This window comes from Naegleria fowleri (assembly GCF_008403515.1).
Source record: "Naegleria fowleri strain ATCC 30894 chromosome Unknown tig27, whole genome shotgun sequence".
Lineage (NCBI taxonomy): Eukaryota > Heterolobosea > Eutetramitea > Acrasida > Naegleriidae > Naegleria > Naegleria fowleri.
Genome location: NW_025407959.1, coordinates 238,866 through 259,499, shown reverse-complemented (window position 1 = coordinate 259,499; position 20,634 = coordinate 238,866). Strand labels below are relative to the sequence as shown.

At 36.6% G+C, this 20,634-nt stretch overlaps 12 protein-coding genes across 12 annotated transcripts; 7 read left to right on the top strand and 5 right to left on the bottom strand.

Annotated features, from left to right (window-relative positions):
- Positions 1-1,282: 1,282 nt before the first annotated feature.
- Positions 1,283-3,544, top strand: FDP41_001610 (uncharacterized protein; the record flags this gene model as incomplete). The annotated part of the gene is made up of 1 exon (XM_044704714.1): positions 1,283-3,544. One exon carries the CDS (start codon positions 1,283-1,285, stop codon positions 3,542-3,544), a length of 2,262 nt encoding a protein of 753 aa, XP_044563980.1.
- Positions 3,545-3,740: 196 nt separating this feature from the next.
- On the bottom strand, positions 3,741-5,902 carry FDP41_001609 (uncharacterized protein; the record flags this gene model as incomplete). Its single annotated transcript, XM_044704712.1, has 5 exons — positions 3,741-4,232; positions 4,292-5,040; positions 5,111-5,227; positions 5,296-5,367; positions 5,428-5,902. The coding sequence occupies 5 exons, from the start codon at positions 5,900-5,902 to the stop codon at positions 3,741-3,743; spliced, it is 1,905 nt and encodes a 634-aa protein (XP_044563979.1).
- Positions 5,903-6,680: 778 nt separating this feature from the next.
- FDP41_001608 (uncharacterized protein) lies at positions 6,681-9,128 on the top strand (the record flags this gene model as incomplete). The annotated part of the gene is made up of 1 exon (XM_044704711.1): positions 6,681-9,128. One exon carries the CDS (start codon positions 6,681-6,683, stop codon positions 9,126-9,128), a length of 2,448 nt encoding a protein of 815 aa, XP_044563978.1.
- A 152-nt stretch (positions 9,129-9,280) lies between these two features.
- On the top strand, positions 9,281-9,912 carry FDP41_001607 (uncharacterized protein; the record flags this gene model as incomplete). The annotated part of the gene is made up of 3 exons (XM_044704710.1): positions 9,281-9,349; positions 9,403-9,673; positions 9,725-9,912. 3 exons carry the CDS (start codon positions 9,281-9,283, stop codon positions 9,910-9,912), a joined length of 528 nt encoding a protein of 175 aa, XP_044563977.1.
- Positions 9,913-10,033: 121 nt separating this feature from the next.
- On the bottom strand, positions 10,034-10,978 carry FDP41_001606 (uncharacterized protein; the record flags this gene model as incomplete). Its single annotated transcript, XM_044704709.1, has 1 exon — positions 10,034-10,978. The coding sequence occupies one exon, from the start codon at positions 10,976-10,978 to the stop codon at positions 10,034-10,036; it is 945 nt and encodes a 314-aa protein (XP_044563976.1).
- Positions 10,979-11,937: 959 nt separating this feature from the next.
- Positions 11,938-12,459, top strand: FDP41_001605 (uncharacterized protein; the record flags this gene model as incomplete). Its single annotated transcript, XM_044704708.1, has 2 exons — positions 11,938-12,080; positions 12,258-12,459. 2 exons carry the CDS (start codon positions 11,938-11,940, stop codon positions 12,457-12,459), a joined length of 345 nt encoding a protein of 114 aa, XP_044563975.1.
- Positions 12,460-12,672: 213 nt separating this feature from the next.
- FDP41_001604 (uncharacterized protein) lies at positions 12,673-13,767 on the top strand (the record flags this gene model as incomplete). The annotated part of the gene is made up of 3 exons (XM_044704707.1): positions 12,673-13,000; positions 13,114-13,412; positions 13,516-13,767. 3 exons carry the CDS (start codon positions 12,673-12,675, stop codon positions 13,765-13,767), a joined length of 879 nt encoding a protein of 292 aa, XP_044563974.1.
- A 77-nt stretch (positions 13,768-13,844) lies between these two features.
- FDP41_001603 (uncharacterized protein) lies at positions 13,845-14,741 on the bottom strand (the record flags this gene model as incomplete). Its single annotated transcript, XM_044704706.1, has 2 exons — positions 13,845-14,325; positions 14,425-14,741. The coding sequence occupies 2 exons, from the start codon at positions 14,739-14,741 to the stop codon at positions 13,845-13,847; spliced, it is 798 nt and encodes a 265-aa protein (XP_044563973.1).
- A 475-nt stretch (positions 14,742-15,216) lies between these two features.
- FDP41_001602 (uncharacterized protein) lies at positions 15,217-16,035 on the top strand (the record flags this gene model as incomplete). Its single annotated transcript, XM_044704705.1, has 1 exon — positions 15,217-16,035. One exon carries the CDS (start codon positions 15,217-15,219, stop codon positions 16,033-16,035), a length of 819 nt encoding a protein of 272 aa, XP_044563972.1.
- A 283-nt stretch (positions 16,036-16,318) lies between these two features.
- Positions 16,319-16,804, bottom strand: FDP41_001601 (uncharacterized protein; the record flags this gene model as incomplete). The annotated part of the gene is made up of 1 exon (XM_044704704.1): positions 16,319-16,804. One exon carries the CDS (start codon positions 16,802-16,804, stop codon positions 16,319-16,321), a length of 486 nt encoding a protein of 161 aa, XP_044563971.1.
- An 817-nt stretch (positions 16,805-17,621) lies between these two features.
- Positions 17,622-18,317, bottom strand: FDP41_001600 (uncharacterized protein; the record flags this gene model as incomplete). The annotated part of the gene is made up of 1 exon (XM_044704703.1): positions 17,622-18,317. One exon carries the CDS (start codon positions 18,315-18,317, stop codon positions 17,622-17,624), a length of 696 nt encoding a protein of 231 aa, XP_044563970.1.
- Positions 18,318-18,949: 632 nt separating this feature from the next.
- On the top strand, positions 18,950-20,629 carry FDP41_001599 (uncharacterized protein; the record flags this gene model as incomplete). The annotated part of the gene is made up of 1 exon (XM_044704700.1): positions 18,950-20,629. The coding sequence occupies one exon, from the start codon at positions 18,950-18,952 to the stop codon at positions 20,627-20,629; it is 1,680 nt and encodes a 559-aa protein (XP_044563969.1).
- Between the last annotated feature and the right edge of the window lie 5 nt (positions 20,630-20,634).

The following is a 20,634-nucleotide window of genomic DNA, read 5'->3' as shown; positions in this document are numbered from 1 at the left end:
AATTTTTCATGCAACAACAGTTAAAACCATCGTTGGGAGAGAAGCAAGAACTTTTTCCGAGGCTTTTCTCATACTTTTCTCAACACATTCAGTGACGAACTTTCTGCATCCAATATTCATTCAAACAACCAAACACCACCTCAAAAAGAAGCAGAAACCAAATCCGCACAGAATGTCCAACTGAATCTATAAGCAAGTCAAGATCTAACCCCATCTCATCGAATTGAAAGAGTTAGATGTGCTTTAATCCAGTTTAAGGAAATTTAAAGTTAAATTAATCACCTCTCATATATTCACAAGTCCAAAAGAATTAAGTACAACCAAAAGTCTTTCATACAGCCAGACCTTGTAATAAAGAGAATAAGTTAATGAGAGAACATTATAAACGTTATTGTATTACACTACTTCATTCTAGGGTTTAATCTACAGACTGAAGATCAACATAATGCATGAGACCAGTATTCATGAGTTCATTCACTGAACCATGGATTGAGATTCATTTCCGCGATGATGCAACATGTCTTTGAGAGACCAAAATCCTGACCTCCACTCAGCTTAATGGAGAAGGGCCCCATTAAGAGCTCAGTTTACATCTTATGGCAAATGAAAGTTCGCATCTTGCAAACTTTCTATTATTCGCAGAGTTTTGCCATTTACATGCTTGTTCCGCACACCATTCCCTCAATGAAAACATGACAATTCCCTTAATACTGGTACTGTGGGCAAAAGAGAGGTCCATTATACCCTTTTTGGGCAGGAGTGAGCTTATACAATCGTTTTTCGGCTCTCAGGAATCATTTTTGTGCACGTTTCGATGAGTTCAAACAACAATAGAACGGTCAACCACGAGGAGCAGATCATCCCAAAGAGAGGATCACACACAACAAAAATCGAGCTTGTGATTCCCCATTTTCGCTGGGGATTAACCAAATAGTAAAACACAAGCTCGCTACCAAAAGTGGCGGTCCATTCCGTTATTAGACAATGCGATCACATTCACCCATCCTTAGTTTTGATAAGGCAAAATCGAGCGACACGAATGGCCACCATGAAATCCCATCGAACAACAAACACCACCAAACAAAATACAACCTCTTATTCCTCTAACCACATTCGTTTAAGTCTCTCCCTCTCTTCAGAAGATCTTTACAATATCGTTACTGCGCAACAACCTTCTTCCTGAAAGAAACTATTGGTGAAAAGCAAACTACACTCCTACTTTTCATTATCGTCAAATTTGAAACAATTTCTACTACGACTACTACTATTACTTCCGAACCCAATGACGAATGATGCCGAGATTGCGAATGGATCCATGGATCCTAGAAGCGATCCATATGATTCTGCATCAACACATGCAACCACTTCAAGCGTAGATGGCAACGGCCGTTCTCAGAAGTCGAATCAACACCAACACCACCACTTGCACGCATCAGAGGAACACTTCTCTTCTCCCACTATTTCTAAGAGCGGAAAAAACACCTTCCAAGTCGAGCAAAAGTTGAACCCTTCTAAGGAACGATCGCTGCTTAATTTGAAGAGTAACCACGCGCATGCATCATTGAGTGCTTCTTCTGGTAATAATAATACACACGTTCAGAACCTCGGCCTAATTAGTTGTGGTAGTAGTAGTGGCAGCAACTACAACACTAGTCTTGCTACGACTACTACTATTACTTCCAAAAAGTCTGCTCGGAAGGTAGTGGCCGTTTTTGTGGATGATACCTCTCTGACTCATTTGGCCCCAACGTCCAGATCAAGCAGAAATTGTGCCGAAACACCATCCACATCTGGTTGTGGTGGTGTGGTTGTCCATCGTCATGATGGAAGAGAAGAACAAGATTCACTACTCAACAACGTTCCTTCTTCAAAAAAGAGCCTTCACCATCATCTCGCCTCCAAGTCTGCTGCTGCCATGAACAGCAATAATCATAACAACAACAAATCCTCTTCGGCTAGCTCAAATTCTCCTCAAAACCTCGTATGGGATGGAACTTGCGTTTCAACCACCATCACCACCACCACCACCACCACAAAAAACCATCTTCATGCCATTCAAACAACCAATCCATCACAAAGCGTTCTATCCAAATCATCAACACCATCCACCACCACCACCAATCATATTAAATTCCACATGTTGGATGATCCGATGATGAGAGCCAATGACGACCATCGAAGTAATTTTGTTCGAATCGATGAAGAACAAATTAGAAAAGTTTTTCATTTGACACAAAGACAAGCTGCAAGCTGTCTGGGAGTAAGCTTGTCAACTCTAAAGAGAAGATTTTATGAGATGAGGGATTCATTGAAAATGGATAAATGGCCCACGACAGCAACTACTACCACTACTACTGCTACTACAACAGCAGCTACTCCCTCTGTCAAAAATGGTTGTTGTCAAACAGTATCGATGCCACAAACATCAGCATCACCACAAACACCTCCTTCTTCTTCCTCTTCCTCACATCAACAACAGTCTTTTCAACATGTAACTCCCACATGTGCCATTAATACAACGACATGCAACAATCAGTCATCACACATGTCGCAGCAGCAGCAACAACAAACAACTCAACATTGGAATGATTCGTATCATGCAAACCATAGTAAGAGTTCGTATGACAGTTTTCCTGTTGTGCAAACGCAGCGGAGGCAAGAGTCAACTTCATTCATGATACATAATGGTCTACTCGTCAATCCTTCAATGATCATGTCTCCTTCTACCATGTTATCGCAAGAAATGAACAAACACGAGGAGATATCTTCATTGACCACCAATAATGGTAATAATAACAATCATACTAACAATCATCATGAAAGTACTTATAATGTAAGGTTTTCTCAATCGTCGCACTCTCAACCTCCGTATCATTCCTACTCGAATACTCATGCAACAGATACCAATTTTCAAGTCCATTCCATAAACACCTCTTCTTGTCAACAAAACCTCCAACCATCACCACCATCAACCTTTGAAAATCCTAAATACTCTCATCTCCATTCTGATCAGAGATTTAATATCCCACCTTCTGGCATGTTCTTTGACAAACGACCTCTATTTCTTACCTCTTCCTCATCCACATTGAGAAGAACCTCTCCTCCATCCTATCCATCTGTAGATCCTTCCTTAAATCACTCTCACAAGTGTTATGAATATTCACCTCCTTCCATCCATCCACCACAAAGTGTTTTCTCTGGAGAAGAAGAACAGCATTCACTCATTGTGTTGCCATCCATTTCATCCACCTATTCAGATATTCACAACATTGAACATTCTCATGCCAATCACTCATCATCCACTCAACACAAGAAGGAGGACCTTATATCTAGTTGCAGTAGAGCGACTTTAGAGAAACCTCACAAAATTTCCAAACCACAAAAGATGAAATCGCATTCAAATCTCGCAACTGATGGGTACGATCATTCAAGAAATGGACTCAAATCCAATATGAGCTTTATTCTGAATCACTCTGTGAAAGATCCCACTCATTTGGATTCTGATGAATGGAATACCTTAATGAATGCTTTCAAGCATCGATAAATAAAATCCCATTTGTTCAATTTTTGTCTCCAACTAGTTTCCTTGAACTGCCTGCAACCAACTCTAGAAAATTGGGATTATTAAGCATCTTACAATTCATAAACAGAGACATTTAAATTGGTAAATAATTGTGAGACTTCATTCCCAGAAATCTCAATAATTTAGTTAATAGTTTACAAATTAACTCTAAAATCACCTATTCCTCTGCTTGATACTGGGTCACTGTCACTACAGAAATGGCTTCTTTTTCGTTCTTAACGGTCTCAGGCTTTGCTTCAGCCTTTGCTCTATACTTGTACATGTTAGCCATCACTAAATGAAAAACTAGCCCTCCAAGCATTAGCAACGCAAAGAACAAGAACTCATACACCTGTTTGATTGGAGTTTGTTCAGTAGGAATGCTGGCTACAATAACTACAATGATATTTCCAACGGACACAGTCAATAAATAATAAGCCTGCATGAGAGATTTCATTTCCTTTGGTGATTCTTGATAAGCAAAAGAAAGTCCTGTGACAGATACAAATATCTCACCCACACTCAGGAATACGTATTGAGGAATTTGCCATGCAACATGAATTTCATGTGGATACATTCGAACAAAAATTTCTAAAATTGCAGCACAAATAAAGGAGAAAGACGTAATGATCATTCCAAGTCCAATTTTTCTAAGAGGTGTTAACGAATACTATTAAATGTTGGTGCAATGATGAGAATTCAAAGATTTTCATCTACTGAGCTACTTACGAAGAAATTAATTCCCTTATACACAAATCGATCGAACACAATCACCAAACCAATCACCAAAACAGGATTCAAAGTAGTAATTTGGTCACTTCCCAATTCAAAGCTTCCAATTTTTCTGTTCATCAATTTTGCCTGGTACACAAATCGAGAAGAGTGTTGATCAAACAAACTCCAAAAAACCGTGATTGGAAGTAGTGTAATGCAAACTCTCCACACGCACTTGGCATCATAAACTTCCTTATATGAAAACCTTACACGTGCTCGATCAATCCAATGCTTTTCATCTTCCTCTTCTTGCTGAGATGTTGGAGTCTTGTTTTCAGAAGTGAATTCCAGTTGATTGTTACTTGGAGTTGAACTTAATGATGAAGCAACAGATTTTTCTCTTCGAATTGGAGAGTTTTCATCACTTCCTCCTCTCACTTGTCTAAAAGAAAACGACAATGCAACAAATAACACATGGAGAAACTTGAGAATTGGATTTTTCGCAAGTCCAGTTGGTTTTGTCGTCTTGTACCAACACTTGCCAATTGCGAAAACAAAAGTTGCAATAATCAACAGCACTGCCGGTACTCCAAATGCAATGGCATAATTAAATTCTGTTCGAATGATTGGCGTCACAAATGAGCTCACTGTACTTCCAAGATTAATAGAAAAATAAAAGATGGCAAAGAAGGAGGAAATTAATTCTTCTTGATCTTCTCTGAATTGATCACCGCCAAATGTTGAAACGTTTGACTTGATGGCACCTTTTTAAAAAGTACACAAATTATCGTCTGTTAAAGCAACAAGTCCTATTTTCAGGTCCATTGAACCTACCTGTTCCTAAACCAACCAAAGACAAACCCAAAGCAATGCCCCACCAATGAGGAGGAATTCCAGTTACTCCTTCAATGGCCGTCACACACACAATAATCTGACCAGCACAATATATCACTTTTATCATTTCACAATTATGTTCATTCGTGTGAATGATTTTGTTGTTTCAATGTGATGATACTTACAACTGAAAATTAGAATCGTCCAAAACTTTCCAATGAATGCATCCGCAACAAAACCTCCAAGCAATGGAGTGACTTTTCAAACGACAATTATTACAGCCTTAAATATTCCTTAATTTTAGTTGTTGTACTTACAATAAGCAAAAAAGATGAACGCATGAACAATCGTCGTGGATGTGTCTTCGTTATATTTCATAAAATCCGATAAATATAAAGACAAGATGGTTTTAAATCCATAAAAAGCAAATCTCTCACATAACTCTTGTATCATGATGAACCAAGTAGCAATCGGGTAATCAATGAAAATAAATATTTTTCTAAATAAGGAACGTTTTGGAGGAGAAGAAGAAAATTCAGCAATGTCCACTTCAGCCTTAACTTGATCACTACTTTCTACCGATGGGATTCCATCATGTTTTAGATCTACATTTCCAGAATAGTGATCTTCACCCGTTTTAATTTTTATATGGGTCTGATGATATTTATTTTCAACATCATCATCATCGTTACGAAATGTAGTACTGTAGTTGAGAGTATCATCATTAAATTCCTCTTCATGATGATGAGGATGACGATGATGAAAATCATCATCCGATGATGCAACTGGCATTTTGTGAGCTATTCACAAAAAATTGATCAATGCTATTCTACACAAAACCGAAGAAATACGTGCTTCTTCAAGAGGATCTCAATACTACTACTAATGAAAAAGAGGTCAAAAAGGACTCCGGTTTGATTTTTTAAAGATTTTTTTTGTTGATTTGTAACTCCGAGAATATCCTTCCGATGACGGAGCGAAATGGATGTCGAAAATTCTGGATGATGTTTCCGTGTGTGCTCCAAACTCTACGATTTTTTGACAAGAAAGTGATTTAAGGCTTGTTTAATGTTTTTGAGACCTTTCAGTAATGATCCGGATTCGAAAAACATACACAGTTGTTTTTATGGAGTAACAAGTTCACAAAGTGATAAAATCTAATCATTTGTCATCTCATAGCTGAATACAAAGAGCAAGTCAGTCACTTGTCAATAATCTCATCTTTTCTTGATTGGGAAGAACAAATATTTTCAAAGAAGTGGTTTCATCATGATCGTGTTGTTAACTACAACGAATGCAATGAACTTTTATTACACATTCGCTGTTGCTTATTGTTAATAAAGCCTAAAGTCAATGTTCCTTTTCCAAATGCTCGTTTTTTTACATCTTTGAATTTTAAAACTGAAAACAGTGTTTTGTGTCAGCTATCAAATATCAAAACCTGTGAACATATTCTTCACAAAAAAACAAGAAAAAGCAGTCTCATCCTTTCTTCTCATTTTCATCTTCCATTGCTTTGACTCTCGTTTTTAGCTTAAACCTTCCATTCGAGAAAAATCTTCATTGTCTCATGATATCACAACACTCTCAACAACAACCTTCAAAACGTTCCTCTGGCAATACATACTTGATGATGACCGAAGAAACACCTTCTACTCTACCTGAAGATTTACAAGTTATTGATCATGGCAACCTCAGCAATCGATTAAATGCCACTTGTCAAAACGATACCTCTCCGAGCAATGATGTTGCCAGCGATGAAAAGTCTTCAAGCACTCGTAAAACCTCCTCCTCTTCAAAAACCAAAAGATCTTCCTTCGATCCTTCCAAATACATGATCGTCTATTCAGAAGCCATGAAATGCAAAGACTTTCGAAAAACATTTTGTGATTTTCTCAAAATGTGCCACCACGAAGAATCGATTGAATTTCTCAATCTTGTCGAACAATATCAAACCGACTATGAAAAGAGTGTCAAGGAAATGGGAGGATGGGTGAACAATGGAAGTTTTTCATCAATTAATGGCAATGTTTCTTTTTCTTCTTGTTCGGTAGTGAATGTTATTGGTCAACAACAAAATCAACAAAATAATTTATTCTTGACAGGTTGGACAATGGAAGGATCTCCATGGACCATGCAGAGTCCTATTCCTCCTCCTCCTCTTTCTGGAAAATTGCCATCCATAATGTCTGTATCAACCAGTGTAGAAGGATCATCATCCTCTTCATCATTACCATCAATGAGTGCGACCACCGTGAGAAAGATGTCAAATGCGTCATACGTGATGACAGCTAATTCATCATCGTCAGGTGGATCTTCACCATCAAGTACATTCAATTCAAATGAGACTAGCAACAGTAAAAGTAATAATGGGAACATTGCCCATGAAAAGATTACTTTTGATCAGTTGTTGTCAGCTCCTTCAAATGGTTCATCTTTTCCAAATATGGAAAGTACTGAACTTCCACAACCAAGTGCAGTATCACAACCACAGCAACCAACCACCTCATCAATGAGTGGTACTAATGCAACTACTACTACTACTGGAGGTAGTGGAAATGCATTGGGTGCAATGACTTCTTCATCTCCCTCTTCTCCATTTCAAATCTTTTCTCAAACATCCTTAAGAAATGGTTCCAATGTGAAATTGGGAAAGAAAAATGTAAAATTATTATTTGAGAGTGTCAAATCGATTATTGAAAATTACATTCATATCGGATGTGAAAAGGAATTGAATTTAGGAGCCACTCAAAGAAACATTCTCAATTATTGGAATGAAGTGTTTGAGAATGTGGATCATTTTCTTAATTTGGGAGGTTACAGTGATACATCTTCTTCGAATTCAGAAGGTTCCTCCTCTGCAACCACGAATGGAAATGGAATATCAAGCCCAGTGAGTTCTACTTCTTCGGTCCATTCTTTTGTCTCTCCTCGAAAAGAAACTTATTTTCACACCATGTGTAATATAGTGTTCACACAACTCGATCCAGAAAAACTCTTTGGACAAGCTCTCTTTAACGTGAATTTAGATTTAAAGTTGGATCAATTTCCACGATTTGTTAGAAGTGACATGCTCATCAAGTTCCTCAAAGAAAAAGGTGAAGTTTATACTCGTTCGATTGCAGTGGATATTTCAAAAGGATTTAAAGGAGACATGAGGTGGAAACCTAATGATCTCAAAAATCGAATCATTACCGATGATTATATCTATTTTGGTTTCAATGTGGCCGATGACACTCCAGATTGGGAATTAATTTACAATACCACCACGCCATATCTATGTCAGGGATTTGTTTCAAAAACTCCCTATGTCTTTGATTCAGAGAATATGAAGGGAATGAAATTGGCCAAAATGGTTCTTCATATTCCCTTCTCATTGGATATCGTTTGGAACTGTTATTGTAACACTGAATTTGCCAAAAGATTCGACAAGATGGCAAATTCCAAACACATTCTCTCTCGACACATTCCTCCTGCCAAGCAACCTCCGTACAGTGTTGAACGTCCACCCTATGCTCTACAATTCGCATCGAATGCACTCAATCTCTTTTTCCTTCTCAAGACTCGACAAATGAGTTATTCCTCCACAGCCATCTATGATCCCTTCATTGACATGTACATGTTTTTGGCTCATTCAGCAGAATTTGAACCCGAAGATAATCTTCCCACTGATATTGGAGTCAAAGCACATGGTTTGGTATATTACATGTTTTATCGAGTGAGTGAAAAACTCACACGTATTGTTCACATCATTTACGGAGATATGAATCTTCCCGTCTATTCCGATCAAGTCATGAAAGTGATTTGGAAGAAACGAGTGAAGGAACATCAGAAGGGATTCGCCAAAATTCTGAATGAAATGACTGAGAATGGAACCATTTCAATGGAACAACTGAGTCGAATGGAGGATGGCCACAATACGAAATTGTGTGTTTCTGAGAATCGTGAGGTGTATGGAAATCGATCATGGTATAAGGAATGGTTGAATTTGAAGAAGGAAAAACCACAACATTATTGAGTTCCATCATTTCTGTTTGTAAATAAATCATCCTAATGATGATGATGATTGAGGTAGAATTTTTATGAGTGGTTTTTCGTAATAAGGCTTATTGTAAACATCAATAGAGGCTTTTCAAGCAAGAGGAGGCTTAAAGGTCAATCGTAAAAAAAATGGTCAACTCCTCTCCAAAAAGAGTGCCAAGCAGAGAAGATAGTAATGACTTCTCTGAAGAACAATCGGTAAGTAAGAGAAATTATGACCAAAACATTGGTCCTAACTGCTTCAAATGTAGTTATTAAAGAAAGTAAAATTCAATGATTCCAATGAAATAGTTGCAAATTCTGATGAAGTAGATTCAGGTATGATTGAAGAGAAGTCCAATATTGATGAGGAGCCTCAAAACGGACAAAAGAGATCATCATGTTCTGAAGGATTGCTAGCTGATGGCAATGATGAGGCTTTACCATTGGAGTCTTCGGTTGAAACTTTCTCCAATCCAAACTTTAAAGAAGCAAAACGCAGTTTGAATCATTTGAATGATCGACTCGAAGCAGTCATGAATAGTAAGTTGCATCATCTCTTGTGCTGTTTTGATTATTAAACCCTTTTCTCAGATTTCATTACCGGGCTCTCTGAAAAGGTGAACAAATTGATTTCAGCAGTGCAAGAAGCAAGTGAGGCAAGAAGAGATCAATTGGAGCAACTGATGAAAGAAGGAGAAGAATTGCACAGAAAAAACCTTGAAACCAATGGCCAGTTAGAAAAGGCAAAAGAACTCGCTCACCAGTTCTCCTTAGAATAACTTTGAGCTTAATAAATAGTTTGAATTCGAAAAGGTGATTAGTTCGGGTTGCATAATACTCATTTTAATCATGAGTTTATTAAACTGCAACAACAACCTTATTAAGAAGGTTGAAATTGGGCTACCGTTTCGTAACCAGGAAGATGTCGGAAAAATTCATATTGGAATGTTGATGTTCTCGCTGTGCTTGTTCAGATTCTTTCACAATTGTCGATCTAAGTTGTAAAATCATGCATTGAACACAATACAATCGTAGGTTCACATTTGGTAAGTCAGTAATCGTTTTTTGTCCACAAGATACAGCCTGAATCTCTTTCCAAATGATTCCCTCAATAAAAGTTCTCCAGACAAATTCTTCAACATGAAGTGAAACAATATCAAAGTCTCTCAAATTGATGTTCAAAAGATTGTCACGACTTGGAATTCCAGAAATTATGACAGGTTTTGAAAAGCTTCCAGCTTGGTCGTTCATGAGCGACTTGTCAAAAAGGGCGTACCACGTCAACACATTGTATTCATCCTTAAAAAACGGCACCAAAAATACCTCAGAGTCTGAGTACAAGAGCAATGGCCCTATCGCTTTCGACAGCTTAAAATAACATCCTGTTGGCGAAATCAAAGACTTGGAGAGCATTTCAAAGTTCTCTTTTCGAAATAATTGAAGCACTGAATAAGGTATTGTATCAAAATCCACGTCTGAGTCTACTCCTCTGGGGTTTAGTTGAAAATCTTTCACTTGTAATGCTTGTAATTCTTCTGTTTTCTCTGTGTTGTAATCTTTAATATTGTCATGCTCTCTATTCAGTTTATACTCCTCCAATAACAATTTATAGTCATCACTAAAATCAATAGGAGCCAAATGATCAAATGGAAATAATTCATATGTGGAGAAGGCAGATCTTCCAGGTCTAAATCCTTCTATTCTGACAAAATACCATCCTCTAAAATTAGCATCATGAATATATTTCTGAAATAATGTTCGGTTGTGTTTTGTTTCCGTAACGTGGTTACCCGATTTGATTTTATCATCATCTTGCAAATGGAGGAAATGATGGTGTTCATGCATTTTTTTAAAGTTCATGGGTTGCACATGAATAAACCCAAAACTGCAAAATTTGTAACTGCTTGGGAAACATTTAGCAGTCAGCCTGGCGAACTCAACTCCGACAACATCTACACCTCACACCTACACACCCATTAGACTCACTATCGTAGGACAATTGAGTACCTATAATTTGTTTATTTTTCAATAAACCCATTCCTGTATTTTTTTAAAGTTCATGAATTTTGTTACTAGATGAACACTTTACAATTTCATTTCGAAATTTAGAATGACATACAGTGGTGTTGCGTTCCAAATAATCATGAGTGACAGTATTTAATCTTTCTGGAAAGGGCATCAATTACCTGGACTTATCATTACTTGTTGTGATCATTCACATCCTTAAGAATTCTTATACTGGTGGAAAATAAGAAAGAACTGAATTCGAATGATATTGAATTCAATGACAATTCAAAATACCAGTAAGGTTTCAATTTTTATCATTCAATCATTAATTTGGTACTCTTTGCATAATTTCTATTTTAAAAAAACTTTTTGATTTTTTTCATTCTGCTGTTGTTCTATTCGCGCACATTGATCCGAGCTGTTGCTGCAGGAGGGAGAGGTGTTTTCATACAATACTAGTATTATTGATTGCTAAAAGCATCAATCACCACGTTTGAAATTCAGTATTCAACTACCAGTCTTTGACTCTTTCTCTCGGAGACTCAAAACACAGTTCATTGTGTGGTAGGTGGTGCGTTCTTTCTGATTTGTCGGTTGCAAAATTGAGCATAACGTGGTGGTTTCTTCAAAAGAGGAGTATACTAATTTCTTCTTAGAAGAAGAAAACATTGTCATATATCGGAAATACTGTCCCGCTAATAGGATTTGAAAGTAGTTATATTCTAAATTATTTGTGTGTACCATCTAGTAATTTGTAAATTAATTAATTTGAAAAGAACAAGGAACTCGTATAAGAAATGGGAAGATTGTATTTGAAGTATTTGAACGGATCCTCCATCTATGTGTGCTCCAACTGTAATTCACATCTTTCAATGAATGATGAAATTATATCCAAACACTTCCATGGTCGCTTCGGAAAAGCATACCTCTTCAACAAGGCGTAAGTAGCGGGGAGTGTTCGATCATTTCAATTTGAATCCAACAACTGTTGGAATGGATGTTCTTCTTAATTACTTTCAACATCCTTCGTTGAAAACCATTCCATGCGAATATTTCGCACATATTCACCAACTATTGACTCACTCACGGTGTTCAATATTTCTTAATTTTCTCTTAGTATTAATGTAACGACGGGTCCTTGTGAGGAGCGACAGCTCATGACTGGACTTCATGTCGTATGCGATATTTATTGTGTAAATTGTAAAGCTAATGTTGGATGGAAATATAAGAAAGCATATGAAAGTTCAGAGCAATATAAAGTTGGAAAATTTGTTTTGGAAAAAGCAAAATTGAAGAAAGAGAATACGTTTTTGAATTGACCTGCCATGCTTTGGAAGCATTGTAAAGATGAAAAACACAACATGCAAATGTCAAATAGGCTCAATACCTTGTAAATACGACTTTCTATTGTAAATAAAACATCACATCCATCACTACCAAATCTGTCAGGAGTACACATGTTCATAATTAACATAAATAAATGTTGGAATGCATTAAGGATAAACATGTGACAGTTATTAGACCTTTTCATCATGATGATACTAACAACAAGCCAACCATCAGAATACTCAATCATTTCTAAAACAAAAGAAATGACAGAGAAAAAGAAATCACCATCTTCCTCCAAGGACAAAGCCGTTGATAAGAAAAAGAAGAAACATCCAAGCAAGAAGAAACAAGATCTTTCGTCTAAAGAGAAATCTCATCATCACCATCATGACAAGTACTACTCCAACAACAGTCTTCAAACATCTACATCAGAGGCGCAACAAAAAGTCTATAAAATTGGAATGTTAGGGGATGCTGGAGTTGGCAAAGCTTCTCTCTGTGTCGAATTTACAAAATCTAGGAAGGTCAGAGGTAAGTAGATCATGGGAAAGTTCTTCTGTTTTGATGAAATCACCTATGATCGATTGTATCTGAATATGAAATTCCTCAAACATTCCTCAAAAACATTCACACGCGTGTTCTAGCATCGAGACCTTCAGCCTATGATCCCACAGATGAGAGACGTTTCTATCAAATCCTTCAAATTGAGGACGAATCAGTAACAGTTCAAATCATCAATAACAGTGGGCAAGAAATGATGAGTGCTGTTGAAGACATTTACTACAGCAAATGTCTTGGATTTCTAATAATTTTTGCAGTGGACGATCGTGAGTCCTTTCACAATGCAACCACTAGGCATTTCGAAAAGATTTTACGTGTGAAGGATGCGGAAGACAATGAAGATGTTCCTCACAATATTCCCATTATTCTTGTTGGTAATAAGGTAAGTGTTGTTCGCAATGAGTGTGTCACAATTAAGATGGATTTTAAAAATTCTGTGCACTGAAATTCTTTGTTCTTTCTCCAATTTGATAATTGTCATAAAGGCCGATGTTGATCCAAGCCAAAGAAAAATTTCAAAAGAAGAAGCTATTCAATTTTGCAATCGGAAATTCCTCAAATACATTGAGACATCGGCGATTGAACATTCAAATATCTATGAAGCATTTGAGATGATTGTGCGAGAAATCATTGAAAGTAATTTCATTGAAGGTATGAAATCAAAGCTTAAGGATCAAGATACAAAGTATATCTCGTCACGTTCGTCAAGAAATAAACATTCGTGCAACATACTTTAATTTAACGTGAATATATGGATGAATGGTATGGAGAGCGACAAGCATTCCACATATAATATTAATCTTCATGATTGAATTTAGTTAATTGTAAAATGTTCATCATCTAGGGTGTTAAATAGCTTTCCTAATTGAACTAGGTTATCAAATGCTGCTTCTAAATAATCTTCAGGATATTGTCCAATGAGAGCGTCCAAAATTTCAGATTTCAGTACTCCAGTTCTTTTCTTTTGAGGGGTTATTACCTGTGATGCCGTAGTAAGAATTTCATCCATGAGTTGTTCCAGTCTTGCCACAGAAGCATCGTTTTGTACAGAAGATGATGTTCCAAAATTATAGGCTTCGTTGCCCACCATGGAAGTGTTCATAGCATCAGCGTTCGACGATCCAGTAATACTTGGTGGAGGGCCTTGGGTGTTGTAAAGATGTACTTGAATGCATTCGAGCATGTGGAAATAAATTTCGTTTGCATCTGTGACAATTCGGGCCATGATTGCATTCAAACTAAATCTTTCCTTCCATTCGCTAATGTGTCCAAAGAATTTTACAAAATCTCCCTCTCTAAATATATCATCATTGAATGAGATCATCAAGAATTGTTTTGAACATTTCCGATAAATGTAAGAATTCACAATCAATAATGATCCAATAAATACATACCGAATGTTTTCTCTCTCTTTTGCTAGAAATTCATTGTTTTTTAAGCTCGAGTCGAAAACTTTAATCTCCATTGAGGCTGTGCAATCATCAACGGTAAAGGAAGTGTAAGTGCTCTTCTTGGAAATGGCCACTACTTGACCCAAAATTTCAACAATATCCAATTCCTTTCCGTCCACATGAAACCGTTCATTGGTCTTTTTGTTTCCGAGAAGTTGTCGGATCGTGAGTGGAGTGCAAGAGGAAGGCTTCTCACCACTCATCTTGCTTGTTTCTTTGGAATTGAACGAGTCTTGAAAAAATCCTGCTTCTTCGGTCATTGTGTTGCCTCTCGAGAACAATAATGTTTAAATATTTTTTTTAAAAAAACAAAACCGTTTGCTTGGCGGGTGATTGTTTCGATTCCACTTTTAACAAGAACAACTGACAATTCCATTTTCGTTGAACGAGCCAGTACGTACTCTCTACACAGAATGAAACAAATGGAATCTTTAAATCTTGTCCAAATGATCCAGTCACCATATTTGATTGGGTAGCCTTCTAACTCCTGAAAGAACAGTGAAACTCAAGATCCAACATGATGACGAGTGATTGCCATCCGTTTCAACATCATGTCGACAAGTCATCAACCAGACACAGCAAAATTTTTTTAAAAAAATATTTCTTGTTGGTGATTTTTTTGCTGTTCGCGTTCTCTCTTTGGCCATCGCCATCATCATCAGCACCACTGAAATTCCTTCTTGTTTTTATTCACATCATCATCATCATCATCAACACCATTAAAATTCATACAACATGGCATCCGAAGATAAACAGCTTAATTGTGCTCTAGATCTTTTCAGAAGACTTCCTCCATCTCAATTGGAGACCAACTTGAGTTTTGTTACAGAATTGGCTCCACATCTCACCGATGATCTTTTACAGACTGTGGATTGTCCTTTGAAGATCAAAAAGTGTCCAGAAACTGGCAAGGATTATTTGATTTGCGATTATAACAGAGATGGTGATAGTTACAGAAGTCCACACTCCAACAAGTATGATCCTCCTTTGGAAGATGGTATCTTGCCATCCGATGAGTTGAGAGAAATGGAAAAGAGGGCCAACGATATCTTTCAATCATACTGTGATCAATACTATGATGGTGGTATTGCAAGTGTTTACATGTGGGAAATTATGGATGGTGGTTTTGCTGCTGCTGTTCTTTTCAAGAAGGATGGTTCTGGTTTGAGAGGAGTTGAAAAGGGTGTTTGGGACTCCATTCACGTTGTTGAAGTTCAACCACAAGACTCCAAAACAGCTTCCTACAAGCTCACAACAACCATTATTTTGAGCATGAGCACTCAAGATGGACAGTTGGATCTTTCCGGAAGTGTTCAAAAGCAGGAAGATCAAGTCACTACATTTGACAACGCCTACAACACTCATATTGTCAACATGGGTAACATGATTCAAAAGATGGAGAATTACTTGCGTAATCAATTGCAAGGAGTTTACTTTGATAAGGCCCGTGAAATTACTCGTACTCTCCGTAACCCTCAAAGCAGCTCTGAACGTAAGGTTCAAAGTGCATTGCAAAACGAGTTGGCCAATGCCCTTGTCAACAGAAAGAGATAATTTTGCCAATAATTTCGAACGAACTTTTTCACACAATCATGACTACCCGTTTTTTCACGTCATGATGTACATATCAGAATATTCGTATAGCTGCTAAAAACAATCATGTAACATGTTGTATCATTAAAGTAATTTATTTAAATTGGCCAAGGCTCGGACAATGATGTCATCCTTTTTCACACCGAATGCTCAGTAAATGTCACACTGACGTTGTTGTAAATGAACGACAAACTAAATTATTCATTGGTGCTCAGAATGTACGTTTGTGGAATTTGTCCTGAGACTAGCGCTTCTTCTTCTTCTTGTACTTCCACTCATCATCATGCAAAACAGAACTAATGCTTTCTTTCCACGACGACAATTGATTTGACTTCATCAGTTCTGCCTGACATATTTCCATGAGTCGATCATTTCCAAGCACTTGCGATCCATACAAATCAATGGTTTTATCTTTTTTAATTATTTCCTTTCGCTCCTCCTCCGAAAAGTAATTGACTATTAATACTTCTCTTGGATTATGAAAATTATGAGGTGGTTCAATAGAAGAAATTAAGGAAAGGTCTCTTTGTATATGATCCAACTCATCATGGATATGTTCAACAATATTTGATATTTCATTTTGTTGGTGATGTTGATCTTCTCCGACCATTCTGCTTGCAATCGGAGATGGAGAAAGCATATCTTCTAGTGTACGATCATGATCATTCAAACTAATGGGCGATATGATGACTGCCTGATTTAAACTGTTGTTGAAACTTATTGGTTGCATTTTTTAAAAGGATGACTTAATTGTAGATGACAAAGAAAGACTGGAGCATAACAATAAGGATGTTTTGTTGTTGAAATTGTGTCACTCTTTGGTGTTGCATAACAACTTGTTTCTATATTGTAAATTTTGGATTTGTTTCGAATTCGAATCTTTCACATCACCTTCAAGTTCATCTTTTCGCCACATTGTTGTCATTAATTAAATTCACCACTCGAAAATTGAGTAGCATCAACAAACATTCTTGATTGAATGGGAATGATATATGGTATATCATTCAAGACATGGGTCGCCATTCACGTCCTCAAATTACAATGAAATGTATCATTTCCTGTATTTGGGGTTTGAGAAGTAAAAGAAATACCTAGTCTCGACTCTTATTAAGGTGGGATAAGCAAATATCAAGTCTTACAAGATGAATTTTGATCAAGCCATTAGTTAGAATGCATTCACTGTTGTTGAACCCATCTAAAATGGTCCTTTTCAATTAATTTTTCTAATACATTCGAGGAATCCAAATCTTGAATTCCGTTTGCTTTCATCCTTCTTAAATGCGTTTCTTTTGATTTTCGCTCGCCTGGCAGTTTTTGGAGTTTTTCTAGGCTCCTAACCTTAATGCTCGGGACAACTTCCTAATCCATTCACATAAAAACATAACATATGAACTTTGAAAGGTACAGAACACTATAACAGTCTCATGCAAACGATTTGAAATGATAGAATGACTTATCTTTCAACGTTGAAGAATTTGTGAGCTGGTTTTCGATCGTGGATGTTATTCCATCATTTCATCCATTCCATCTATATCATCCATATCATCCTAATCATAGTCATATTGCAAATTGTCATCATTTGGCATGTAAGAATTTACAAAATCATACAATACTTGATAGGGATCTGTATTCTGTGCGACTTGTTGCAGATAATGAGAAAACTGCGTATCATTGTCAGCTATTTCTTTCCAAATATCCATAGCTGACTGTAATTTTTGTGCTTTGTTTAGAATATCAAACTTGGATCTGACTTTTGAGCGTAACATGAAATAACAACACTTCAACAAACTTTCGCAATCAAATCTATCCGTATAGCGAATTGGTGTATATTCAACCCAACTTTTAGCATACTCTTCTGCACAAAATAGAGCAGTTCCTGCAAAGTGATCTTGTGGTGAAGAATTGTAAACAGAAAACCCCCAATCAGCCAGAACAACATTATCCTGTTCGCCTAACAAAATATTATCAGGCCTGATATCTCTATGGTAGATATTTCTGCTGTGAATAGTTCTTAGAACTGAAATCAGTGGTTCAATTGTTTTTAAAATAAGTCGTTGGTCATTTGTTTCGTATTTGAAAGGTCTATAAATAGGAAAGAAAATACAATTCTCATCATTTGCGTATTCATTACTAACATTGGCCAACTTTGTTACATTAGGAACATCTGTTAACTGTTTAAGTATATCCTTTTCATGCTTGATAGCAAACAAAATATGTTCCTTTTGGGAAGAACAAAGTTTCATTGCACATTTGAGTGGTTGGGTATTCGTACCTTTGACTTCCACCTCAAAAACATTACAAGTGGCTCCAGTTCCTAATCTATCAAGTTTTACAATTTGTCTTGGAATAGGAACAGGATCAGCTTCATTACCTATTTGTTTGGATGGATTTTCTGAGAGTGGAGGGCCAGTCACCAAATTACCATGCTTTCATATTTTTCATACTGATTGCTTGCATACATGGTTTCATTTCAAGTGTAGAGATAGATACGATGCGTGTTTCGAATATGAAATTTGATTCACTACAACATAAGAACCCCATTAACGTATACAGGTGGGAGTGACAGGTAACGAGATCTCCCAAGCCAGGAGAAAAAAATTGGCTGGACGGGAAATTTAATTTTTTTTTCTCAATACCACCTCTGTACACGTTTGTTGCTTTTTGTGTATCTTTGCAAAAAATGTTGAAAAGAACTCTCTGTCTGGTTGCACAAAAGATAATACCAAGAGGAAGATATATCAAGAGGAAATTGATGAGTGTCACAAAAAGCTAAAACTACTTGATTCACTTCAGTAGCTCCAGAATTATCTATTCTAACCCTCAACCATTATCAGCCCTAAGAGGCTACCTCAACTCAATCACTCCTGATATAATCATGCTCCAGGAAGTTAAAAGCGTCTACATTGGTCCAGATTTTCCCTCTATATATTATTCTTCATTTACATATTATCACAATCCAAGAGATTCCTGTGGTGTATCTATTTGCCTCAACAAAAGCACTTTCAAAGATATTGAAGAAATCATCTTAGATCCGATCATTAAGAATAACGCGCGAATTATTGGCGTGAAATGTAAAATCAATTCAATTAATACTCTAGTATTTTCTGCGTACTTTCCAAATCAACCAGCTGACAGATGTGAATTCACATATATTCTTGACAACCTAATTGAAAAATATCCTAACTACAAAATCATTATTGGAGGTGATTACAATGCGATTTTATCCGAGAATCACTCCTCAAACGAATCTAGAAGAACTGATCAAAACATACTAGATCTTATTAACAAGAGAAATCTTAATTACTATCCTTTCCCTCATTTATCATGGCACCTTCATTATACTATTAACAAACAATCCAAGTCTATAATAGATTACATATCCACAGATTTTCCAATTGCATCTGGAGAAGTACTGAATGCCAACTTCATATCAGATCACAAAATGGTTAAAATTCTACTTGACCTCTCATGTCAACGAACACCTTTGTTAATTCGGAAGAAGCGTAACTTTCAAGATCCCAAAAATAAGAAAGAAGTGCTGGCCATTAGCAAAGAATGTGTATCTCAAGTTAAGAATTTAGAATCTGATAACGACAAATGGCTTTTCATTTGTGATAAACTAGGCGACAAATTTGTGGAGGTCAATCCACCTAAACTTGATCCTAAAATCTACAAATATAATAAGCAATATAAGAAGCTCATGTTAATACTTGATAGAAATGAGCACGGATATCCTTGTGACAAACTTTTGACCACTATTGGTAAAACTTTAGAACAGGTTCCAAAATGTCTTGCAAGTGTCAAAGAGAAAATCAAGAACCATATCAAATGGAGCCATGATAAGGCTTTGAACAGAAAGATGAAATGGTGGGAACAAAACTATGCAACCAACTCTAAACATCTGAGAAAGAAAATTTACAAAACGTCATCACCACCATACAAATTATCTATCGAAGGAACTGAAATTAGTGACCCCAATGAAGTTGCCAATGTGATCAAGGACAAATATCAACAAAACCTCAACTTTAGAGGAAGAAATCATCAAATTGACATTACCAAGTTTTTCAAGTACAAACATCCATTAATTGATAATTGCAATGACAAAATACTCGGTAGAATTACCACGGAAGAGAAAGAATGGATAATTCAGAATTTGAAATCCACAGCACCCAATGAACTAGGTTTAAGACAAAAAACTATCAAATACATGTGTAAGGAATTACAGGAGGAAATTTTTCAAATTATTGAAAATATCATTACAACTGGATTTACTCCTGAATCTATGCAAAGTGTCAGCATTCTCCCAATTCACAAAAAGAATAAGGACCACTCAAACCCTGCTAACTATAGACCTATTGCCCTTATGGACTCAGGACTTAAAATAGCTACTAAATTAATCACCAAAAGATTGAAGGAAGTATTAAAGGGAAGATTATCATTAGCTCAATTTGGTGGTGAAGACGGCAGAGAAACTATTCACAGAGTCCTTTCAATTTACAATATGATTGCTTGGGCAAAAAAAGGACAAGAAACCTTTTTATGGTTTGGCTGTTGACATCA